The 23890-nt window shown below is 37.6% G+C and overlaps 1 protein-coding gene across 2 annotated transcripts in view; it reads right to left on the bottom strand.

Annotated features, from left to right (window-relative positions):
- The window catches only part of AKAP6 (A-kinase anchoring protein 6), a 464313-nt gene that overhangs the window by 193130 nt on the left and 247293 nt on the right, over positions 1–23890 (bottom strand). The window contains exons 6-7 of one of the 2 annotated variants that reach the window (XM_054577924.1): positions 21500–21596; positions 20207–20373 (exon numbers count right to left, since the gene is read on the bottom strand). In XM_054577924.1, coding sequence (XP_054433899.1) covers positions 20207–20373; positions 21500–21596 — 264 coding nt within the window. The remainder of the gene's footprint in view (positions 1–20206; positions 20374–21499; positions 21597–23890) is intronic. The other variant, XM_054577925.1, reaches the window with a different exon arrangement.

The following is a 23890-nucleotide window of genomic DNA, read 5'->3' as shown; positions in this document are numbered from 1 at the left end:
ATTCATCAATAAAGCAGTACTTATTACATACTCTGCAAGGCATTGGTAAGAAAACAAAGGTGAAAGAGGTATATGCAACTCCTCCCCTCAAGGAGTTTATAATCTAGTGAACAGTGACAAAATGAACTATATAAGAAATCCCACAGAAGCAATGTTCTGTATAAATGTAGCAGGTGTAAATGGGGACAGAAAGAGACTTTGTGCAATGGGTGAGTGACGCAGTGTGCTGATGATATATCGTTGAGTTGTACACTTGTAACCTGTATGGCTTTGTTAATCAATGTCACCCAATAAACTCCATCTAAAAAAAGAAAAGAAAACTAAGGGAACTTAAAAAAAATGTAGCAGTTGTAATTAATTTTGTCTGAGGGAGAATTAGGAAGTGCCTAATGAATAAAGCAGTACTTGAGCAGGACTTGCAGAAACAGAGTTTGGGTGGACAGAAAGCAGAGAAGAACATCCACCCAGAGGGAACAGTCTTGAAGCTTTGGCCAAAGAAGGTGTCGGGGAAGCAGACTGAGGTATGGGCTGTGTAACAGAACTAAGGGCCAGTGAGCCTGCAAAAGTTCTTTGCTGCTGGATCAAGAAAAAATTTGAACACCTTGTTAAGGAGTTCAGGTTTATTTGTGGCAAAGCTTTTGAGCTGGAGTTTAATGTGATCCAACATGTATTTTAGAAAGTGACGATGGAAGTAGAGTGATTGGTACATAGAAGTAAAATAGAAGCTGAGAGTCAATGAAACGTTAGTGATATTATTGAGCCCCAACACTTTATAGGGGAAGATCTGGATTGGGGAAGGCACTGCCAACATTAACTACAGGATCATAGGAAGACAAGTCAAGATACCCTTAGAACTTCATCTGTAAAATACAAATTACTTGCAACTGACTGATTCTATCCAAGGGAAATTAGATTTCAAGATTAGTCCGCAACCCTAGAGGTTGAAACAATGAGGTCTAGACCAAGCATAGTGACTGACTGGGTATAGAAAGGAGATGAACCATAATAGAAAAGCATGTACATGGCTTACCAAATGAAAGTGTTTCCACTAATTTGTAAATAAAACCATCCTGACTCAAGCTGGGAAAACAAAATGGTTAGACACATATTTAGAATTATAATGGACTTCCCATTTGGTCCCTATTGGTCTCTATACATATTATCCCAAAGCCAGGCCCAAATGGAGTCCACTAAATCGCATCTGGAATGACCTCTGACAGGCTGATGAAAAATCATCCCTTTGGCTGAAATGGTGCTTAACTTATGTCTTTCCAGCAGATGCTAGGAGCAGGAAGAACAGTCATGTTCTGCATGCAGCTGGTGCTCAGGTATGACCACAGGTGAGACTTCCACAGACCAGAAAGAAAAATTGTCAAGCAAACATTTTTACTACAATGAAAGAAAATGGAGCAAGGTTTTTTTATTTGTATAAAATATATTGTTCTTCCAGGCTGCAGTGAAATAGTTTCTATTTAATTGCACAGAAATCCTAAGAAGGTTATAGCAGTGAAACATTAAAATTCTAAGGGCAACTAATAACATTAAAACTTTATAGCCCCAGATAGAATAATTTAGACAAAAACAACATGAACATATGTTTTGTGTAATAATAACAAACATTTATAGCTGTCAAGAGAGAAAAACACAGGTTTATGCACACCTTAATGGTGTGCATGGGTGAGCATGAGTATATTTAAAACATAATATATTACAAAAATGACAGCAGGCATGGCTCTTCTGGGTACTATGTTAAATCAATGAATAAATTACCAAAAGTGAGCTGTGGCTGTTTGGATGTGTAATTGAGCTTAACGTATGTAGTGTTATTTCAAAAGAAATTGTTCAAGGAGTTTTGAGCCCAATCCACTCCGCATCTATCCTAGACAGTTTACAAATAGCAATAAATGAAACTGTTTCACAGTAGGAAGGAAGTTTAGTTATACACATTACTTAAATGGAGGAAAAGTTAATTTTAATATGCTTTGCAGGAATCGAAAACAAACATAATAATTTGCTTACGTTCACCAAACTGGAAATTGAAATGTTAATATTTGAATTTATATTTATTTTAATTATTTACTGTATGACTCACAAAATCACTAGAAATTATCTGTTTAACTTAAAACAAATACATTCAAAACCCTTCATAAATATATGTTTATTATTCTACTTGTTTTAATTACACCATTTGAATGCCACACTTTTTCAAAAAAATTATTAGGACTACAGAATATGAAATAAATTTTAAGCTTGTTTGTGCCAACAAGTTAATGGCAATTGGTAATAACTGTGCTGCAGACAAAGCCATTAATGTGATTTTTAGAATAAAAATGACTTCTCATAATTTTCTTTCTAATTATAAAGTTGTTTGTCTTACTTAGTACTCTACCACAATTTTATGAAACAGGGAAAGAAGTATGTTTTCTTATTTTTCCCTGCTCATTTTTTTCTGGCCTTAATCATCTCATATTTTTTCTATAATTTATAAAATGCTATGACCCTTTTACATAGGAAAAAGTGAAGCAAAATTCCATAAGAATGAAGTCCCAAACTGCCTGCCTGAATTACAGATCTTGCCAAGCACCCAAAAGAGCCACTCAACAACTGTAACTTCTTTTCAGGAAACTGCAACTTCAAGCAATTTAAAATGTTATGATGAGCTTAGGTAACAACCATGCTGACTTCTTATTTTTCATTTCTTTTCTGTTAATAGGGTCATTATATCATGGCAGATGCAGGATGCAAGAATTTCATGTACTTTATTAAAAGGAGACTATTTTTCTTGAACAGCATTTTTTCATCTGTCCTATTTGTCGAGCGCTTTGTTGTCATGTATGGCCATCTAACACAGCAAGTATCTTCCAAAGCTTTCTCTCCACAATTGCATGGAGCCCTGGATTCAGAACCCAAAACCTTGCTTTCCATTTGCACTAGATGAGTAACTTCTTACTGTCACTGAAAATAACTAAAATAAGCTTCTACTTAACAAAGATCTTTTTGTTCAAAATCGCAATACAATTAAATAGGAGAGACTGTCCCTCTGCCCTTTCAGCACCACTTTTACTCATGTTAACTCACTTTATCACTTTACTCTCTCCTCCAAAAAATTTGCACAAACTAAACAATTTATTGACTTCGCTACACACTAATCCCCAGTGTTTCTGCTCCTCTCTGAGCCAACGACGATTAACACAGTCGAGCAGTTGGTTGCAGACAGACAGCGGAATCCACTTACTGCTCAGTGCTTGTTAGGAGACCAAGATATGGAAATTATCAAGACAGCAAACACTACTTTATGGGCTGGGAGTTTAAAGAGTAGGCCGCATGTGCTGAAAAAGCTCCCTGGAAAAAGCTTCCTTACTCTGCCCTCTTTTCTGTCTTCTTTGTCAGCAATAGTGGTCACAGCTCTCTTTCCTCTAGGGACTGACCCCACAGAGGCATCGGTGGAAGTGAAGCAGCAAGCATCAAATACTCCACAAAGTAACTTCCTGAAGCTCCTATTGGTAAGGCCGTAAGACCTAGAGCCTTTCTTTGACTACACTCATTTTAAGAGACCGGTTTTCCTTTCCTGATTCAAACTGAGTCCTACAAAATTAATGGACAAGGGGTAGGGGAATGTGGGATGTGGAAAGGAATCAGCAGCTTCATGTTCAATTGCCAGCTAATTGGCAAATTTCAAATGTTACCCCATGAATACCAGACCTACCAAGAGTAAATAATGAATGCACGGTCATAGAAGTAATTTACTGTATGGAGAGAAATGTTAATAAAATCTTAATGTTAATGGTATCATAGTAATTATTTCCAATAACAATTACAAACACTGAAATCATAATTTAAGAATTCAGATCCTGTATCTGTTAAATCTCAGGATCTAATCACTAGGATATAATGCTAGAGTTCAAAAAGTGTGAAAATGTCACATCTCGAATCTGTAGAGTACCAAGAGCCCATGTGTTTCTCAGAAGAGGAAGCCCAGGAATGACAGGACAGTGAGTGGCAGGCATGGCCTATGCTGGGACTGATTTTTCTGGAACCTTAACAGCTCCCACCAGCACCATCTCAAGTACCATCCAAGGTCCCTATTGTGCAGACCTGGCTCTGTGTATTGGTGCCTGAAAGTGGCTCTTCTCAGGTTCATGGTTCATTTTCCCTTCTGCATCTGTTCCCTCTGCCTCCAGTGGCAGACGCAGTCTCTGCTGCAGACTGTGTCTTGGTTCCCATGCCCACTTCCTCCTTGGATGCAGTGATTCTCCTTCGTTCCATGTCCCCCTCAAAGTCCCTCACTGTAGAGCAGACCATGGCCACTGCCCCTCGCCCACTCTTACATGAAAACAGGGTGTTGAATTCCTACTCTGGTAGCAACTACAGGAGCTTCGGAATGTATGAAATAACCCTGGTCATCTTCGCAACCACTTATGAATTAACCATCCAACTCTGATAATACTTCCATGTATATCGTCTCATCTCTTCCACAGCCCATGAGGGAGGACAGTATCCTTACCATCCCTCCTGCAGATCACCAGGCATGTGCAGAGAAGGAACTCTTTGGCTTGATGATCCCTGGGGACAGCACCTTACATTTGCCTATGGCTTATGGACTTAGTTTAAGCTCTCAGTTATCCAATTCTGAGATATTTCTATTTGTCTGCATCATTATTTCTAGTCTCAAAGTCAGTTTCTCTCCAGTTATGAAAATAACTGATAACATTTAGTCTCAGAAAAAATGTATCTTTCTTCCTTTCGAATCATGTCGGTCACTGCACTATCACTGCTATGTCATACGATATATTCTTATTACAGTTTGTCTGAAATATTTCCTTTACCAAATCAACATACCTTTTCTTTGCCCTCAGAACTATTTAAAGATATTAATAAAATGAAACACCAAGCAATTAAAATGAAATAGTGGAAACTAAATAGGTGTACAGCGGTACATTCTTCACCAAGTTCTGTAACTTTTATTAAACTTAATGGAATTCTCGAACACATTCTACTAAGAATGGTGTTCTTATACCAATTAGAGAAAATAAAAAATAAAAACAAAAAAGACATTTTATTGAAATTACATGTTCGATTGTCCTCCCTGGGAACTCACTAACAAGTATTAGGTTGTTAGGTGTTTAAAAATTACAGCATGATGTCAGCTGCCACTCTTCTTAATTCACAACTGGTGGATGTTAGTGAGCTGACTCTAAAATAACCCTGTTTATTTTAGGCCAAGTTTGGTCAAAAAGGCCAAATTTCCAAATATGGACAATAGTTGGGTATTTGTTTTTATTTCTTTTTTTGAGTTATGAAATGTAAAGCTATAAAACATTTGGCATTAAAAGTATATTTCATCTTAGTTTTATAAGACTGGCCCAGATTCCATCATATCAATTACATTTGATTAAGTTAATCAATTTAATCTACATAATCTCAGAAAGTGCAGATCAGTTTAAAACTGATACAAATATTTAAAGAACTACTGGAAATAAATAATCTAAAGAACACCCATATAATTAAAGTAGTCTGATCTATTGTAAGTTTATCGTTTATTAACAAGCATTTTTTTTTGAAAGTAGTATTTGAGGGACATAAGCTGAGCACTGCTGTGTACAGAACAATGAACAAGAAATATAAAGGAGGACTCCCAAAAAAACACAATTTATTTATAAAAAATTGTGTATTTATCCTTACATACTTAAACTTCAGTCACCTTCAAAGAATTCGTCATTTGATGCAATACACCTATTGAAATGTTTTTTCCACTGCTCAAAACAGTGGAAAATTCATTTTTGTTCCACCTCTTCCACATCAGTGAAACATTACCCTTTGAGGGCTTTTTTCATCCAGGGAAACAACAACAAAAAAAGTCACTTGGGGTGAGAGCACGTGAATAAGGAGGGTGGGGCATGGGACTCCTGCTGTTTTTGTTCACAAACTGCTGAACACTCAGTGCGGTGTGGGCAAGTGTGCTGGTACATCACCCATTATGAAATGGGCAAACACTTTGAAAGAGTCTTCAGAAAAATTCACTGAAGCTGCCTGCAATCTCTCACAATGACGCCACCTGGTACAGATGGGTTCCTAGAACACTCATATAGTGGGGAAAGCCAGTACTACAAGGGGCCCACCCTCCAGAAGATAATTTGATTGCATTGTGTTTTTTGAGGGGGGACCCTCCCCTTGTAGTTTCCCCACCTTTAGAGAGCATGCAACCTGAAGAATATCTTCAATACAAAGTTCAAAAACAGAATGTGATATAGGAACATTGAGAAAATTCAAATTCACTTGACTCAGAGGGACACTGGGTGTGAGTTAAAAGGGGATAAGCAAAGAACTAAAGAGCAATATGAGAAGAGTGTAGAAAAAGGGGCAAACTGGTCAGTTTTGGAGACTAGAAGTAGCCCCATATGACAGCAGTAAAGGAAGACAAAAGAGACTCAAAGGAACAAAACTCGAGAGAAAGGAACTTTATCCGTAGATGTTAGAAAACCAATGAAGCATTGTGGGTAGTAATTGCTGTGCAAGTGAAAAAGAGGCAGGAGAGGCACTGACAGGAATATCAAATTGAGAGGCTAGTTTTCAAACTGTGTCCTGGGAACCTGTAAACTCTGCAGAGGTTGGGGACAGGGAGAGCTGTGAAAGGCCCAGGTGGAAGTATGCAGGGGACCAAGTTTCCAGGTTCTGAGTCAACCAAGAAGTTTTACTTTTGTTTGTTAATCATGTAGGGGCTACAAGTAAGATTTGGTTTGAAAACAGTTATTGGCTAATAATTTTTTAAATTAAAACTACCAGTCAGGATCAAATGTTTTATTTACAGATTAGGGATCTGAGAAGTCATGAGTGAACACTAATGACAATAATTTCAATAATGACTGTGGCCAGAGGCACCATGTAGCAATACAATGAAAAGTAAGAGGTTAAAAAAATATGACAGTTTAGCAGTAGGGGCAACAAAGTAAAAGAAAGTACTTAGAGATGTGACAGGTAGAGAAAGGTTTAAATTAGTAATATTCAACAGCTTATAACAATTCCCTAAAACAGTGAATTTGTTGCATAGGATGTTTGTGTCCAGATAGGGGTATAATGGAAAATTCCAACTCCACTAATAGAATAAGGCTAAGCAAAGAGGAAAATTATTTAAAACGCTGAAGAGTTAGTCAACTTGGCTGTTCAATGATACAAAGAATACTTGTGCATCTTTTCCCTCTGTCATCCTTGGCATATAAGCTCTGACCTCAACCTAGCTCTATTCACAGAGACAAAATGGCTTTCACAGTGTAGCCTCATCTCCTTGTGAAAGTACCCAGAATCTGAAATAGAACCTTTCCTCCTGCTTGTCTTTTTCTATAAGAAAGAAAATCTTTTCAAAGCAAGAGATTTCTTTCATATCTCATGGTCAGAAGTGCATCAATTGGCTGTGCCTAAACCCACCATTAACATAGCAGGGGGCAGGGGGCTCATGGTTGTTTGATTCTAACTGTAATTCACCAACTGTGATTTACTAACTATGATTCACTGCATGGACTGGGGAATAGGGCCCACCTTACCTGAACTATATAGTATGAAAGAAGGTGGGTATGTGGACAAAAATAGTTTATTCTGTTAGGAAAGAGGAGGAAGATGGCTATTGGTTAGGTGGTCCACATGCCTGCAAATTAAGATTAATAACCACTGGCTGATACTGCTGTTGATGATTATAGCATTAGTACAACATCCCCAGCCCATTTCCCTTTAATGAGAAGTGTGTCTATACTTTCTAATATCCAATTTTACCATTTATGGGAAGAAAGAACTAACGATTGTCTAGGAAAAATACACAAAAGTTGCTATTTCAATGTATTCATCAAAAGAAGTTGTTGTGAAACATCTGCTTAAAATGCAGGATTTCCAAAGATTCTATCTTCAAACTCTTTTACCCAATTTACCTTTTGTATATTAATCAATGAGGCATAATCATTAAGCTTTTGTGTACAACTGAGACTAGAAGAATCTGCAGACAATGATAGAAAATGCTATTTGTCAAAGGTCTGAAACAGGAGTACAACTGAAAACTACCATACAATTGGATAAAATATGAAGGTAATTGCAAAGGAAGAAAAACACTCCAAATGCCAAATTTATCCAGTGATACCTTTGTTTACATCATTCTTTTGTCCCACATTATACAGTTAATAATTCTTAGACTAACCAAAAAAGGGGAAAATTCTCAATTACTGGTTAACAGTAAGTTACAAACTTTTTATTTATTAGGAAATGAGATGATTTCATTTCATTATAAAACATAATAAAAATTAATAGCACAATTTAATAACTCTGAAAAATACATTTTGTTTTCTGTTGAATCAAATTAGTCTAATTTACTTGAGGAAAAAACATTGCAACATAACAACTTTATTTATGAGAATGGCAGAAAGTCTTCTAAATGTGTACGTCTTAGAAGAGTTTGTGAAGATAAGAAACAATGTATGATCCAAAAAGGAGATCAGTGTAAAGAAGCCCAGGTTCTGGAACCTCCCAAAGTCTTGAGTAATGGGAAAAATCCCAACACATTAAGCTGGCTGGTATCAATCAACAATAGTCAAGATCACTGATACTACTGAGTCTGCTTAGCACCAGCATCACGAGTCTATGTCATGTGCTTGTTGGTTTACTTTCAGCTAGGAAAGAAATAGAGGCTTTGGCCATGAGTGGCTAAAAAGGAGAAAGGAGCTGAGACAAACAGGAGTTTTTCAAAATTTCTAATAATTCAAACTGCATAGCCCTCAAATTATGGACAAACTTCAGAAGGTTCAGATAAGTACTGAAATTTAAATATGTTGATGAAACTGCTAATTTCTTTCTGGTCTCACAGACCAAAAATTCCTAACAAAAAAATTAGTGATTTTACTGGTTTTAGCCAGAGAAAACTATCCAGTGAAATTCAATATTTCCCCCGTCTATCTAATGACAGTCAGAAAAGGCATCAAATGAATGACAGCAGGGAAATAAATTTGACCAAGCTCGAGTGGAAAAACACATGAGTGTGTGTTTTATAGAGACTCTTCCAGAGAAGTGGTCCAGGCCATTTTACAGAGGAGAGCTGCCCAAACCTGTATTTCCTACAAAGGGCTGGTATTGTATAAACTATATTATATTAAGTAAACCACATTCATCATTTACTAGAAGGATGTGTATATGTACACAGATTATAGTGTACCAAATATAATATGTCAGAGGTTAGACTTTGTTAGAGATTCAAATGGTGGTATGATTCAGTTCTGTTCCATGAATTTATGTCAATTTAGAGACCTTTACCTTCTCAGTTCAAGCTCACCTAATTTTGTTAGAGAGCTTTAGAGCAAAGACTACAAATTTCATCAAACGGTATGCTGGTCAGCTGCTAAGTCACATTAGATGCTTTTACCCTTTTCCAAAGTAGCAACTCAGAGTATATTCTTTCAGCAAGTCTTCTTAAATGAAGACTTTTTGAAACTCGAACAATCTATTAAAATAATTAACCAACTGATCTAACTTAAGGAAGTACAAAAATAATAATAAAATCAATTTTCTCCTTTTTATAATACAAATTGTTAGTTACTTGGGGAGAATACTTGAAATGGCTCTTTTAAAGATTGTGAGGCAAAGGAAATGGGAGAGAATTGGAGAAAAATAGAGCAGATGGCAAGACAGGATTATGCCATTACAGCTGAGATAAAATATCATGGAAGATGAGAAGATAAAGTGAAGTTCTGTCTTTAGCTTTAATAATAATATTATAAATCAACCATCAATGTTATATATCAATTTAATTATAAAATTAAATTTAAAAATTTTAGCTCAAATAATGTTTAAAGCCCATCAAACAAAAAAGTGTAGGATGTAAATACTGTCCTGAGAAGGCATGGATTGTAGCCCCCTTCAGTGTTCACTATAGAAGACTCAAAGGGACGTCCAAGATAACTTCCATTTAGGTGCAGTAAGAGAAGGGGTGTCATGAGGCTTTGTGTGAATAATCACCAAATATGGGGCACAAAGAGTAAATGCAATAGAATTCAGAAGGGGTAGCAATCACTTAGGCCTTAAAATTGTAGGAAATTTTTATTGAAAAGGTGCATTTTGAATCCCACTCTTGTTCTCCAGTCCCTCCTCACCTTCAACCACCCTTCTATTCAAATAATTGCCCCACTGAGTAATTACAGTGAATTTTCCTTCACTCTAAATCCTTTGGCTTTCTCCCTTCTTTACTATTTTGCTTACCGCCCAATATTCCTTCTTTCTCTTCTGTCTCATAAGTTATGTCTTCCCTTCCTGAAACTCACAGCTCCACTTGACTCACTTTCTCTCCCTCTTCTGAATCATCGTGCTAATTCATCTTTTTTTACATCCTCTTTGAAACTATCTTCTTCAATTGTCCCTTTTTAACAAGTCCTATTCTGTATCCTATAAACATGCTAAGGTCACCCTAGCCCATTAAAAGTTCCTCTGACCTATATCCCTACTCTACCCTGGCTGCCAGCATTCTGGGATGCAGGCTGGGAGCTTCACTGTTGAGCATGTAGATTCTCACTTAATCTCCAATTTTAACATGGCATCCTTGCTCTGAGTTATTCTAAGCATTCCTCAAAATTCTGTCAAAACTCTCCTTTATTCTCACACAATAGTCCCTTCTTGTCAATATCAACTTCCAAGGCTACAGCTATTATTTCTATTTAAACTATCAAACCTATATTGTCAGCATTGCTTCTCACTGCACGAAGCTTCAGGCTTGCATTTTCAACTGAGTATTGCACATAACCAAATAGAGATGATTTTCAGCCTTCTTTTATTCCTAAATCATTGTTCTCAGACTTGCCTACACTTTGGAATCAACTGCAGAGGTTACAAAAATACCTATGCCCAGGTTATGTGCCCAGATATTCTTATTAATTGGACACCAAGGTCGCTGTCCTCCATTTTCAAAACATCAAAATGTGCCCAACCTCAGTTAACGGTAACCCATTCACCTAACTGCTCACGCGCAATTCCTTTGAGCCATCGTTAACTCGTCCCTCAGTCCTCCATTCCCTAGATACCAAATCCCAATATTTCCTCTTCCATAATATCACTTCTTTTTTTTCTCTCTATTCAAGTAAAGGCAGCTTTACTTTAGCTGACTTTAGTTATTGGACTAGTTTCCCAATTTATTGTCAGTCCTTCCTCTCTCATCCTATTTTTTGCCATCTGCTCTCTATGGCTAAATCTAATTGTTAAAAACACTCACGGCACACTAGTAAAACAAACTCTTCAGCTGATATTCAAAGCTCTCCAGTAGACAGCTCAAAGCTTTTCAGGCTCTATTTTCTGCAAGATTCTTACCCTTCCCATAAACGCATGTCTCTCATAGTTTCCCTTTTCCATATTTCTATGTCATTTCCTCCACCTGGAATGCTCTCCCTCTCGTATCTTTCTATGAACAATTTATTAGAATATTAGAGACCTCCACAAAAATCCATCTACTATTGGGGGCGGGAGGAGCCTTCCCAGACTCCATCAGATTGAAATAATGTCCCCTCCCCCAATACCCCTATCTCTTAAGTGCCTTATTATACTATTTATCACACAGTCTCCATTAATTTAGAATTACATATGTGCATATCTGTCTCCCCACCAAGCAGTGAGCAAAGAGAGTTAGAGTATTCTCTCCAGAGCTATGAAATCACAATGTAGTTATATAGTTAACATTTATTGATTTTAAGATAGGTCAGACCAGTATATATAGAGTAAACGGGAAAAGCCCTGGGCAAAAGCAAAGAGAAAAGAAAAGAAAAAATACATTTGGAAGATGATGAATTAACTAGATCATTTGTGAAACGGAACAGTAATGTGAAACTTGACTAAGGAGGTGGAGTCAATGAAAAGGTAAGGAGTTTGGCCTTTACCCTGTCAGGTTAGGTTTTGAAAAACACTCTGAATAAGCCTGAGTATCTAGCATGTGCTAGAGCCCAAGTTTTTCCATCAGTAATGTGAACGTGATAATAGGAGCTATGACTGCTGGTATTGTTGGGAAGAATGAATGAGAATCCAGGTAAAATGCTTGACACAAACCTAGACCATAGTAAGCCTGCTTTAAATGCTAACCTTATTAACAGAGTGTATTATAAACACATGCACACAAAGGGTCACACAATAATATCTAGGATGACCAAAAAAAATGAAGAAAGTTTTTTATGGCTTTCATCTCCAGAGCTAGAGAAAGAAAAGAATGAGAGAGAGAGACATGAAAGCATTAATGTCCATGAAACAGACTTGGACAGTTAGCTTCACTGGACCCATATTTCCTTCTTTTATCTTTCTCCCTCTGATCCTTCCTTTTTTTTTTTTTTTTTCTTTACTCCTCTCCTTTCCTTTGTCTTAGGCTCTTGCTTTAGGGTTCCTTTTTTACCTCTTCCCTTTCTCATTCAGCAAAATCTAAAATCTATGGCCTTGCTTAGCCCTGGGGTGGGCAATGTTAAACAAGTGTTAGCCTCTGCAGGACAAGTAATTACAGTTTCCCATGACACGCCCCCCCAAGTCAAAAATGTATGTATGATTTTTGTCTCCCCAAAAACTTAACTAGAAATAGTCGACTGTTGACTGGAAACCTTATTGATAACATAAACAGTCAACACATATTTTGTATGTTATATGCATCTTACAATAAAGTAAGCTAGAGAAAAAATGTTATTAAGAAAACCATATGGAAGAAAAAACACATTTATAGTGCTAAATGTATTTATTGAAAAAATCTGCATGTAAACGAGCCTGCACAGTTCATACCCATATAGTTCAAGGGTCAGCTGTATAAAGATGAGAAGCCACCACCTCAACCCAATGTGCAATGGCCTGGAAGCTGCAGCGAGATGTGGGTCCCTGGGCTCTAGCTCAGCAGGGCCTCCAATCCTGTTAATGTTTCCTGAGAAATATTAACTTTCATTTAGGCGCAGTAAGAGGTAATACTGGGAAGGTTCTGTGAGTCCTGGTATCAAAGGTATAGTCCTGGTATAGTACATTAAAAAAAATCTCCATCTCTGTAAGCATCTGAACCACATAAATGGCTATATTCCAGCTAAAAGGGAAAAAGCAGAATGTGGACATCTCAATGCTTTTTGACCTCGCTGGATGGGAGAGATACTATGGGTGTGAGAACAGTTAAACAAGCATTTGGAGTATGCAGCATATCGAGCGCAGTTGTGTGTACATTCGAAAGCTGCTGTTTTATAAGAGGTCCTAGGTGACTCGATAAACACAAGAGCCAGAGCAAAGTAATCCCTTTAGCAGGGCTCTCTCTAGCTCAGCCCACTCCCCTGCCAGAAACAACACATTCCAGGGAAAAAGTGCAAACACACACTGAGGTAATTGTTTCACACTTTCAAAAATTTACTTATTAAATTCAGTGTTTTTTAGAAGCAAGTCAGTATCCTGCCTTCCGTTTTGTGCTTAAACACTTAGAGATAATTTTTTAAATGTTGACTTCCACTATATATATATATATATATATATATATATATATATATCTCAAAAAGTCCCTCTAATGTGTTTACAATATAGTACCTTTAAAATAGATCAGACTGAGTTACAAAATGTAAGTTCTAATAAAATTGGACTGCTTTCCATGAAATGTAACTTTACATCCAAAACCATGCATCTTTGAAATTCTACGTATTATAGATTCAGAGGTTAGGCACTCCTTGACTAAATAAGGAAAAAAAAATAAACTACATACCTGCTAAGAACAATGACATTTCCTTGTGTTGATTAGAGACACTAAAGAATTTCACTCCCAGATTCTTGCTAAGCCAAATATTTCTACCCATGCTCAAGCCCACCAGCAATGGAAAAATAGTGTGAAAAATCAAGGCAAGCTATGGTCTTATAAATCATGTGGACCAAGATAGGGCTGACCATTAAGTGTCCTTTGACCTAGTAATAATTTTATCACCTCAATCATTTTTCAGTCACCTCATTAGAGTGGCAGACTATTAAAATAATTCCTTGTCTTGGATTCACCCATACATTTGATAATATGCAAATTTAAGTGCCTGAAGGAGAGTAGTGAAACTATTTTTCATTCCAATTCTTTCACAAATTTAGTAACCACAACTGATCTTCAGAGAAATAACTCACTTTTGTTTCTGTCTTTCAAAAACACTTTTGAAGAAAAGTTGCCCGTCTGATAACAAAAAAAAAGGACTACTGAAGAATCCACAGTTGAAGAAAGGGCTCTCCCTAGGTGCTGCATACCAGGACTATGTTTATATAGTTCAGCAGGAAAGGAACTGGCTCCGATACTACCTTTCAGGAAGAATCCTTCACAGAGGAGGCAGAATTGGTAATGCTTTTACAACACATTTGCTTGCATCAAGAACCTCATTCCATTTCAATCTGCCAACAGCCTAATTAAGATGATCTGAATCTTAGGTGATCTATTATTCTAGATCTAAGATAGCCTGATTTACATTAGACAAGATGTTACACTGTGTGCTTACACTGAGAAGATAAGACCACTGAGCAGAAAAGCATGTCTTTCCTCATGTCTGGCCCAGCACTGGGCTGAGATCTCTGTCAACACTCAGTAAATAATGGCCAGGACTTTGCCTGTTGTCTTTCTATTATGTAAAGCATAATTTAATCTTACTACATCACTTCTGGTTCCTTTGACAATGTATACCTGTGCTTTTTCCTTTTACCATGAGAAAGAGAGTAAAGTATCTCAAGTAGTTCTTTACCTGTGTATGTGTCAATGTACGTGAAGACTAGCAATGCAAATATATTCCCATTCATTACTTTATTGCTGTTTCTGAAGATCCTATATTAAAGAGCATGCTAACTAGGTTAGCTTTTGAGCCAGGGAAAAAAAGAATGCAGAGACAATGCTTTGTCTCACCACAGTTTTGGAAGAATCAGAATCAAATTCTATAATATCCAGCTGTACTATTATCCCAGAGGCACTATATAATGCAGATAAAATATCATCTAAAATGTGCTCCCCAAATTGGCTTCTTTCTCTCCCTTCAGTTAAAGAAAGTTACCCATCGTTTCTCAGCATAAAAACTGGGTTATGGCTTGGGTATCTGGTAAACAAGGACACAAAAATGCACATTAATATTAGATTTGCCCTCTCCTGACATCTCAAGAAAGGCCAGGTCGTCGGCAACACACCCAACTCAGAGGCCACACATGCATCTCTTGTCAGCCAACATCCAAAACTGTCATTTGTAGGGCTGAGCAAATGTCCTTAAGCTTGCTTTTGTACTACTGGTGAACAGATACATTGATGACCTTCAGAGTCTGATGTCCATTTCGAAAGGGATGAAAGCGTCAATCTAAGAACCTCTAAGAAGGCAGATTGGGGGTGGGGGGACTGGGGAGAGGGAAAGAAAGCACAACCCTAGGGTTCAAACCAGCTAACCCTCTGCCTCCTTTCACTGAGGAAATGAAGATGTTGATTGGAACCTGGGCTACATCACCCTTCTAGTAGCTGTAAAGTTTTCTGAATGCACAATAAAATGTTCAAATATTCTTGGTTTTGGAAATGTATCTGTCACTTTAAAGAGGACAAAGTTACCACGGTTGTGCGCTTACAGTGACGTCACGTTGGGGATGTCCCGGCCATGGTTCTAAGACATCTGTAATGATGGCATGCTGTACAGGTGAAAAGTAAAGCTATAAAGGATAAAGACATTATAAAGGAGGCAATGTGCAAAGTTTAAGAAAGCTTTTTGCTTTCAGGATTTTTAGGCTTTGCCGTGAAAGGTCAAAAGAAAAGGCTGTAGCCTTTGTTAGGAGCTAAATATTCATTGAGCTTTGAAATCCCTCCATCTATACATATTCAAAAATGTAACATACTAAAAACCCAATTTAAGGTAATAAACTTTCACCAGTCTAAAAGAAAACATATAACTACAAGCATATTTTCAATTTTTGGATGTGAGTGCTGAAGCTCCATTTCTAGAATTGGTGAATTCTGTTCCCTATTTCCATGTATAAAAGATCTCACAGTCCTGGGAAAACACATTTTTCAAAAATGAAATACAACAAATAAGGTATGCTGCCGAGTCCTGAGGGAGAAGTTTCCCAGGTTCTTTGAATTTCCTCCTGTCTTCCTTCTTTACAAGTTTTCTAAGACCAAGTCCTTTTCTTCAGTCCCTCAAACAAGGTAAAAAAAGAAAAATACCCCCTAGATATATTTCTCAGATTTTCTATTACGCTTCTCAAGTTCCCAGTAGCTTCTGAAGTAAACCTAAAAAGAATTCTAGAGTTATTTTTTATTGTGTTTTAATTTTAGTTCCTCTTTTAGGTCTAAGATGAAATAGATGATCATAAATGCTGTGCTTGGAAATGCATTTCATGGCGCAGTCCGTACGGGGCCCGTGCAAGGTCAGTCGTGGAAAAAGGACTGACACGATAGATACCAAGTTAAATCCAGCTTTGAGCCTTGGAGAACTTCAGGGTAACCCGTTTCAGCTTGCTCGGTTTTAATGGAATATGGCAAGAAAAATTTCTGTTTAAATAGTACATATTAGATATATTCTGCATCATGATCTCACTCTGGCTTGGATAGTGTCAATCAGGGACATAGGAGGAATTGCTCAAACCACTGATCATTAAGGGTCATTTTTTGTCACACCGTGTGCCTTGGTGTAGATTGTGGCAAGCCAGCCTAGACATCGTCCACAGGATCCTGGGTTTTAGCCACAACACATTTTTACACACCCAGATCTTTTCTTTGCTCTTCTCACTGCCTGTTACTTTCACTCTGGCAAAAATCATTCCCCTCCCCCTGCCACCACTTAAAACAGCAACTCTGCTGTAAATCTTTCCTTGATACCCCCAATCAGGTTGTTATTTCCTTCCCTGTGCACTCACAGAACTTTGTATCTACCTCTATTAGAACATTTATCAGATTGTATTATAATTATTTGCCCATTGTCTCCACAACTAGAATGTGAAGCCTTGTACATTTACATCGGACTTAGTATGTGTTGGGCACTGTTCTAAGCTCTTTAGATACGTCAGCTCCTTAGCCGGTATCACAGCCCTTTGAGATAGATATAACCATTGCCTCTATTTTATAAACGGGGAATCTGAAGTACAGAGAATCAAGTAATTTTCCCACGGACACATAGCTAGTCAGTGTCAGGGGTTGAACTCAGGCTGCCTGACTTCAGAGTCTGAGCTTCTCCTATTATTCTTCGTGTTTGCCTAAGGGACTAAGGGAAGTAGTTCATAAAATTTAAACAAATAGAAAGAATGATCATTCTGATTTTTCCTTGGTTTCCTAAGCTTAAACTTAGAAATACATTTCCTTTGTCTTAAAATTGATTTTGTCTTCTCCCTCAACTATGAATGAGTTCATTTGTCCAGAGAAAATTCAGCCCAAAATGGGGTAGAAAAACTGGTTGGAAGGAGGCCTGGGGTTTTGCTGGCTCTGCCACATTAAATCTTAAATTGCCAGTACCTCCTTTGGGTTCCACACCTGTAGATGTCTACAAAAGCCGCTTCTCGTAGGTGCTTTTAGATGTACTGTGTACCTAGTGGGACATGAAATGCTCTGGACTAGTAATACTATTAATAAGAAAAACCCAAGCTATGCCTTGTAAACTGATGTGATTCAAGGAAGATACTTTCACACCGGGGACAATTCAAATAGAGAGGGTTTTCCTTGTTGTTGTTTGGTTAGCACCCGAATCATTAGGAATTGGATGCATTTATTTTTCTACTTAATGTTTAAATGCTTATCTCTCTCATGTTGTGTGAAAATCCAGGTTGTGGGCGAATGATGCATCCATGCAGGAAAAGGGTCTACTGAGAGCCTGTGACGGTGGTTTCCTAGGAGCCTGTGGAATGAAGATTCCAGGCCCCACCCAGGAGGTTCTGATTTGTCCGAGGCAGGGCATGGGCAGATAGCTCTCTTTTTGAGAAATGCTGATGTTGTCTCTCTTTTGATCATACATTCTCCTCATTGGGCTATTGTCTTTATTCCATCTTGGGACCTCACTACAAAATGAGCTGATTTTAAAGTATTAGATCCAAATCGGCCCCGGTAAACAGCCACTCATTTTCAACATAGGTCTCTTATTAATTTAGGTGATTGCACTGTCTCCACAGTTCCACTTTAACACCTCCTTCCTCCACCCCCTCCATGCTCCACAGTGAAGAGCAGGTCTTTTCACTGCAAATCAATGATGTCATTTTGCTCCAAAGCCCGTCCCCTTTGCTGACCTTGCACAGTCCTCCCTCTCTCCAATTACACTGGCATGCGCGTAGACTTGCTTCCTGAAAGAAGTCCTCCTTCATATCCTCATCAAAATCACTTCTCCCAGCCCAACTTCTGGTTCCTCCCTTTTTTTCACAGCACAACAGTCTATGAAGACACGATGATTAGATTCAAGCCTGTCTCCCCACTTCACCGCAAGCTCCATGAGACAGGTACTAAGGCTCATTGCTCATCACCATACCCTGCGCTAAGCAGTGCCAGTGAGAGGCAGTGCTCTAGGTGGTGAGGAAAATGGGCTATGGGGCCAAAGGGTCCCGATTCAAATCCTAGCTCTGCTACTTGGTACCTGTGTGATCTTAGGCAAGTTACTTAACCTCTCTGGGCCTCTACTTTCTCTATTGGGGATTATAAAAGGACTATCTTATAAGTTTGTTGTAAGAATTAAATAAAGAATACATGGAAGTGCTGTAGAACAGTGTCTGGCATGCAGAATGCATCTAATACAGAGTAGCTTTTTAAAAGGAAGCACTCGGTATATTTTTGTTTAATAAGTAAAACACAACGGAGCTTTGTGTCCTTTCTCATCATCACCGCCGCAAAGTATCATGTCCAGTCAACTTCTGCCTGCAGTCTGCTCCTTAAAAGAGCTCCACTTCTGCTGACTGCACTCTCCATTCCAAATTATTCGTTTCAGCTTTGATCCTCTCATCGTCACTTCCTAAAAATATGTGCTCGTGTGCCAAGCCACCCCCTTCCTTCCTTCAAGTATTTCCTGAAATGTGACCTCCTCCGTGGAACCTTCTTTAAGTGGAACTGAGCTCATCATTCTATCCTGTTTCCAACATAAAAGTTAAAGGTTGTTGTTTGAGGTTCCAAAGCTATAAATTGTCTGAGCTTTTCACTGGACAAATGGTCTCAACATTGTAGGGCAGTTTGTGTTTCTCTTGTGCCTACCCTTAAGAATGTGAGTCTAAGAGGGCAAAGGGTTTGTTTAAATTGCTTTGCACATATTTAGCACAATGCCAACCCACATGGATGCTGAATAAATGTGACCTGATGATGATTTAATTAATTGCTTTGTCCATGCCAGAAATAAAACCCTGAAATCTGTTTCTCCCATGTTACAATATGGTCTGATGCAGAGTCTGAGAGTGTGGCTTTCTGCATTTACTTTCACAAAAGAATACAAAGGAAGAGAGAAATTACATGAAAATATAAAATTAATAAAATTATTTTTCACATCTTGAGTCCAAAGATACCTTTAGAACACTGTATTAAAAGGTGCCGCCTTTAAAGTTTAACCGCATATGCTTTGAGGGTTATTTCATAAATCTAAAATGGAAAAGCAAAACATGTCAATACTCATTTTTAAAGTACTTGTTGTATTCGGTGCATGTACCATTCTGGAGAACTTACACTCAGAGCAAAAAGATTTGTAGCAAAGCATATGACCTTCTTCCCACTACAATGACCATCCCCTAATTAGGCAATGCATCTGATAGTCATTAACAGGAATGAGATAATGAATCACTTTCTCTCTTCTTTGTTAATTTGCTGTAACCAAGCGGCTAATGGATGTCAGAGCTGAGTGATTGCACTGATTATAGTGATTTATAGTTGCAACAAAACAATTTAAAATCATTCTGATTATTCATGTTTAAGATGCTTTATGTTTTGTTTACTAAATGTTTTATGTCCCCCTTTCTCCTACTGCTAAAGTACTGTCCCCCTCCTACCCTGTCACTTTGCACAAAATGACCTGTTCCTAGAAAACCTGAAAGTTGGAGGCATTTTTTAGTGTTTTAAACTGAGCCATTTCATTCTGTTTACATAGAGATAGATAGATAGATAGATAGATAGATAGATAGATAGATAGATAGATAGATAAAGTTTACACAATAAGAAACAAAAGCCTTAGGGGTAGACAGAGAACTTCAGTGGTGCTGGGTTCAAAAAAAAGACAGAAGTAAGAGGAAATAAGGCAAACTTCAAGCTACTTACCTTGGGGCTTCTAGTCCCTTCCTCATCCTCCACAGACACATCGGTAGCCAGGATCTCGGCTTTGATGGTGTCCAGAGCCCTGAGAATCCAGCTGTGCTGCCGTTTGATTTGCCTCTGCAGCTCCTTCCATTGACTTGCAATCATCCGCAGCATGTCCTTTAGTCCTTCTCCAGAAAAAGGGGAAAGCACAGGTTATGGACTTGACTGCATTTGTGTCATTATTATGTAGTAAATCAGATGGTTATTTCAAACAATAAACATAATTTGAAATCACCATTACCATCACCTGCCCTATTAGCATTTTCACTCAGGATAGACACCGGGAATTTTTGACTTGACATAAAGCAAAGGACACAAAAACGGTATAACCACGTAGATTAATGGCTCAAAATTAACTTGCATTCAGTATATTGACTAACAAAATGCATGTGGAACAAAAATCATAATATGTAAAAATTATTAACTAAAGCTTCACATTCAAAACAAAAGTTCTTATGTGTATCTGTGTGGAGACTTAAAAATGATCAGAAAGATGTATGGAGATAGGTAAAGTTAATTCAATGAGAAATACAGTAAATGAGCCATAATTAAGACAGCAGTCTTGAGCATTAGCACATCCGATTAATGCTGCTCTTTTCTTATTTAGCTGTGGTAAGCTCAAAGCAAGAGCCAAATTGTAATTCATCCTGTCTTATGGTCTTTTACTACCAGGATAACTATAACCAAATGACAAAACTATTTTTTATTTATAATCTGTTCCTCATAAATACATTAAAACTGGGGTAAGAATTGGTGTAAGGCCAAAACTCTGCTAATGCAATGACCAGCAAAGAACATGCACACAATGTTCATGTGTGTGAACTGGCAGGGAAATAATCAGATCTTTCTAGAATGCCAGCCTTCTATCTGTAATGATATCTATAAGTACTTTAATGCGTGTGCATTATAACGATATGTACAATTCTCATTCATTATCTTAATGTTATTTCCAGAGCACCTACATCAAAAAGCATGTCAATGTGAAGTTTTCAGGAATGTGATTTCAATTGAAACTCAGGCGAACAGCAAGCCCAAAATAAAATGAGCAGACCATTTGGAGGCAGTATTTCATCTTATAAGTATCACAGCATTGTATGCAGTATATGAAACATTTATAAATCTTGAAGGTCAATCTGATAATGTAAATATTAATAATACATAAGGAGGTGAATATATGCAGTAATTTACAGCAACGCTTCTTCATTCTTAATAGTCTGGAGACATAAAGATTTGCAATATTTCAGGAGGATTTACCTGCTTTGTGAGATGCAATAAGCTCAAGAAGCTGGTGTCCTTCCTCCTCCACAGCTTCCTTGAGAGCACAATGACTGTCTACATTCAACTTGAAACTCTGCAAGGAAAAATATGAGCATCAAATCCTGGCAAGGCAGTTTACATAAAATATCCATACAAAATCACTTGCTACTTTTTATCAAGAACTGCAGAGTCCAATTTACTCAATAGACAAACTAATTTGCAGTACTAAAAGCTATTGATATTTGGGATATGGGCTCAAAATGTTTCCATTAGATTAGCAGAGTACATCTGTTTGGAAACAGCTGACAAATCTAGAAGTTCATTAGGTTTTTATGAAAAGTCACATCCCGTAGGCAATATCAAGAGTAGCAGTAGTCTATAAAATACACTGAATTTCTACCAGCACATATGAGCTCTTTTCTTCACTTTTTAAAAATGATAGTGATAGCACTATTTATAAACCATAAAAAATTGGCAGCATAAGTTATATTAGCCTTATGTGCACATATATAAATCCATTAATATAGTAGATATTCAGCTCTGTTTTTCAGATACCATGCAAACCATAGAATATCGAGATGGATTTAGGTGATATATTGAGGAATCAAATACTTTTCAAATCTTTGATTTTAAAATTTTTACTTCTTACAATGTGACCCTGCTTTATAAATGCATAAATCAGCATATCGGGGGCATTTGTCACTAATTACGGCCATCCAAAAAATAGAACCTGCTGTCATGGTTCACATTTCTTTCAGGAAGCCTTCCTTAATGCCTTACATGGAGATAAATACCCCCCTCTCTCTGTTACTTCTGCTCTTTATACATGCATCTATTGTAGAATTTATCATATTGTATTCTGTTTTATTTCTATACTTGGCTACCAAACTATAACCAATTTGAAACAATAGTCAGTGTCGCATGGATCTCAAACTCATGTCACATACAAGCTGTTTGACAAATGTTTGCAGGAACGGTGGCTATCTTTTGAACTGTCTCAGTAGCACTCTCTGAAGGTGAAGGTCTCCATTTCAGTATTTCAAGAAACAGATGGTTTCCCAAATATTTTTCCATCTCTGAAATGTTATAAGGGGCTCCAACCACAGGAGGGAGGTGCAATGGGGAGTAATCATAGTAACCAATCTGTTCAACTGATGGTTAAACTTCAGGATAAAGATTCATTCCTTCACTTGGCTAACTGGAATGAGCATGGATTCTGATATTGTGCATGCCACATTTTGGCTTCTCTGTTAGAGGGCTCCAAACTATACAACATTTTTTGCTCTCACTAAACCCACTGAGCCATAGTATTAAGACTATTTGAAGAACTTTGAGATGATACAGTCTCAGTCGGAATGAAATTTGGATTAAAAGAAGAGGTTAAACAACCATAAATTGTGAAATCAGGTATTCACTCATTCGTTCATCCACTTATAAACCACGTATTGTGCCTACCCTGTACACAGAGATTTAGGGAATATAAAGCATGGCCTCTGGCACCAAACAGTACCTGCATGTGTTGCCGGGAGAAGGAGGTGCATCCTTAGTCCTCTCGGGTGTGCACTGGTAAGTTTGGGCTCTGCTTTTCTTAGTGGAGAAAGGGGGTCTTTTTAAAGCTCAGAAGGAAAAGCAGAGCATCAAAAATCAAAAGATGCTACAGATGAAGGAAAGCCCCGAAATGTAAGAATTTTGACTGAAAAAAATTGGTTCCAAAATTCACCTCACTAAGAGGCATAAGAAATACGAAAATTTCAGGCAAATATGACAGAAAGAGACAGCATTAGGTGTCCCCAAGGGTTGTTCACTATTTCCTGTATTTTCCCCTTTCAGTTACAGGTATTTGGTTGAAGAAAATAAAATATGGCCAAGTATGGGAAGCCTGAGGCTTCTGGTCAACCCATACAATATAATATCCATGAAAAATTAAACATCTATTATTTTATAGCCAAAACATGGCTGCATCTATTTTTTGTCACTGCGGTGGAAATCTTCAACTCTGAAGTAAAGCCATGCATAATGAGGTACATGTGTGTTTCAGGGAAAAGAAAATCACTTGAGATCAACCCCATAATGCAGTGATCATCTCATGACACATAAACTAATTATTAAAATTCTGCAGCACACACAAAATATATATATTTTTTTGCCGATTCTACAAAACATCAGTATAATTTTGATTCATTCACAAGGGACAGCTATTGTTGTGGTGGCTGTCGTCATTTTTTTATTTGACAATCTAAGGGAAAAGAGGTCAGTGTCCCTGACTAAACAGTCAAGTACTGTGTGTTTTAAAAAATCTTGTCGCACACCAGTGTGCCGTGGCACACTGGTTGAAAATCACTGTTATGGTGCCAAAATTTAGGAACAAACCTATTCTAGACATTTCCT

The sequence above is a fragment of the Pteronotus mesoamericanus genome, unplaced genomic scaffold, assembly GCF_021234165.1.
Source record: "Pteronotus mesoamericanus isolate MK-2021 breed Mesoamerican mustached bat unplaced genomic scaffold, CSHL_Meso_final contig_46, whole genome shotgun sequence".
Lineage (NCBI taxonomy): Eukaryota > Metazoa > Chordata > Mammalia > Chiroptera > Mormoopidae > Pteronotus > Pteronotus mesoamericanus.
Note: the sequence above shows the minus strand (reverse complement) of the source record. Positions and strands in the feature narration are given on the sequence as shown.